The sequence below is a fragment of the Austrofundulus limnaeus genome, unplaced genomic scaffold (assembly GCF_001266775.1).
Source record: "Austrofundulus limnaeus strain Quisiro unplaced genomic scaffold, Austrofundulus_limnaeus-1.0 Scaffold1163, whole genome shotgun sequence".
NCBI classification, from domain to species: domain Eukaryota; kingdom Metazoa; phylum Chordata; class Actinopteri; order Cyprinodontiformes; family Rivulidae; genus Austrofundulus; species Austrofundulus limnaeus.
Genome location: NW_013953565.1, coordinates 72,883 through 74,467, shown reverse-complemented (window position 1 = coordinate 74,467; position 1,585 = coordinate 72,883). Strand labels below are relative to the sequence as shown.

Sequence of the window (1,585 nt, the reverse complement as noted above, 5' to 3'; positions counted from 1 at the left end):
ATAATTGTGGCACGTAAGGGTTTGATTGGCAGACCTGAGAGTCAGGTTCTGTTTGTGTCCGGGCTCAGTCCGGGCCCAGCTGTCCGGCCTGGTGCCCCGTTCTGAAGACAAACTGGGTCCTGATGCTGATTCATGAGAGAAGAGCCAAACTGAAGCTGCAGGATCTGACTGAAGGAACAGATCTGCTTCATAAATGATCTGAAGTCTAGAAATGATTTTATCTCCATTGTCMTTGCGTGTAAAAATACGTGACTTTTACGCACAGAAATGACGCTCCTGTTCGTTTAAATCTGACTGATTTGGAGTCATTTTGTGCTGCATGGCTCCTCTTCCAGAACTCACGTCTTCATTGGGCTGGCATTGGACCGAACCGTTTGTGGATCTCCATCTGCTACCTTCTGATTGGGTGGGAGGTTACAGACAGACCRCCCCCGGAAGGAGAAAAAAAAACTTTTCCAGAAGTGAGTTTCAATCAGGGAGAAGTTCGGGGGTCAGAAAGACAGAGGGAGGAGAAGGACCGGACTCGAACTCGAGCACAGGATGGCTCAGTCCGCTTTCAGAACCTTCCAGCGGTGCTTTTAGTCTCCGAGTGGATTAATTTGGACTCTTGGTGAGTTTGCGCCCTGCTGTAAACTCTGACGTGTACAGTTTCTCCTCCTCTGCTCTCCCGGTTTGTTTTGTTGTTTCTGCTTCACTGCTTTGGACGGACGGACTGGATCTTTTTTTTCTCCCCGGGTGGATCTCAGAGAGATGAGTGAGAGGAGGCGATCGGCCGCAGCTCTGAGCTCTAGAGCCCACGCGTTTTCCGTGGAAGCCCTGATCGGCTCCAACAAGAAGAGGAAGCTCCGGGGCTGGGAGGACAAGGAGCTGGAGCTGTCCATGGAGAGTCTGGCCGCGGACGGAGAAGATCCGGCTCACTGTCTGGACATGGACCCGGGTCAGTCCGCGCGCAAACACGCACACCAACACAGCCTGAAAACGGTCCGGAGATCCGGATCTGCGTTAGATCTGAACCAGAACCCTGTTCTCCTAAAAGCATCCGTTAAATCCTTGGCTGAAGTTATTTTTAACAGCTGTTTTGCTTTCTGTCAGGAACACAGCTTTATTAAAGCGGCCAAGTAGGTTTTTGTCCATTTSAAGTCCGGATCAGTGGATCATCCAACAAACATCAGCAGAACAACCGGTTTAATTCTGCGCTAAAATGGAAAGTTTTAATTAAATCTGCTAAATTTGGTTTCACCCTGAGGAATGAAAAGACCTCGAGCTGCTGTTTAAATATGACCCCAAAAAACCGTTACCTGAACGCAWTTTTTCTCTTAGAAATATTGTTTGTTTTGATATTTTCTGCTGCGTAAAACCTATCCACGGATTCTGACAAATTACGGCGCAGATCTCAGAGCAGAACACCAGGTGTTTGTCAGACAGGAGAGTTTGTCAGGTGGAAATAAAATGTGAGTAAAATTCAAAGAAAACAAGTCATCATGTTGAGAGATTAATTAGTCTCATTAAATATTTGACCAAAACACGAACAGAGAAAACGGGACGGGAAACGCGCTGTGCGTAAAGGAAGAAAACAGCATAAATA

The 1,585-nt window shown here is 47.3% G+C and overlaps 1 protein-coding gene across 1 annotated transcript in view; it reads left to right on the top strand.

Annotated features, from left to right (window-relative positions):
* The first annotated feature begins 476 nt into the window (after nucleotides 1-476).
* The window catches only part of tbx15 (T-box transcription factor 15), a 25,165-nt gene continuing 24,056 nt past the window's right edge, over nucleotides 477-1,585 (top strand). The window contains exons 1-2 of the mRNA XM_014031033.1: nucleotides 477-610; nucleotides 747-937. Of these exons, the coding sequence (XP_013886487.1) occupies nucleotides 751-937 (187 nt within the window). The 5' untranslated portion in view covers nucleotides 477-610; nucleotides 747-750. The remainder of the gene's footprint in view (nucleotides 611-746; nucleotides 938-1,585) is intronic.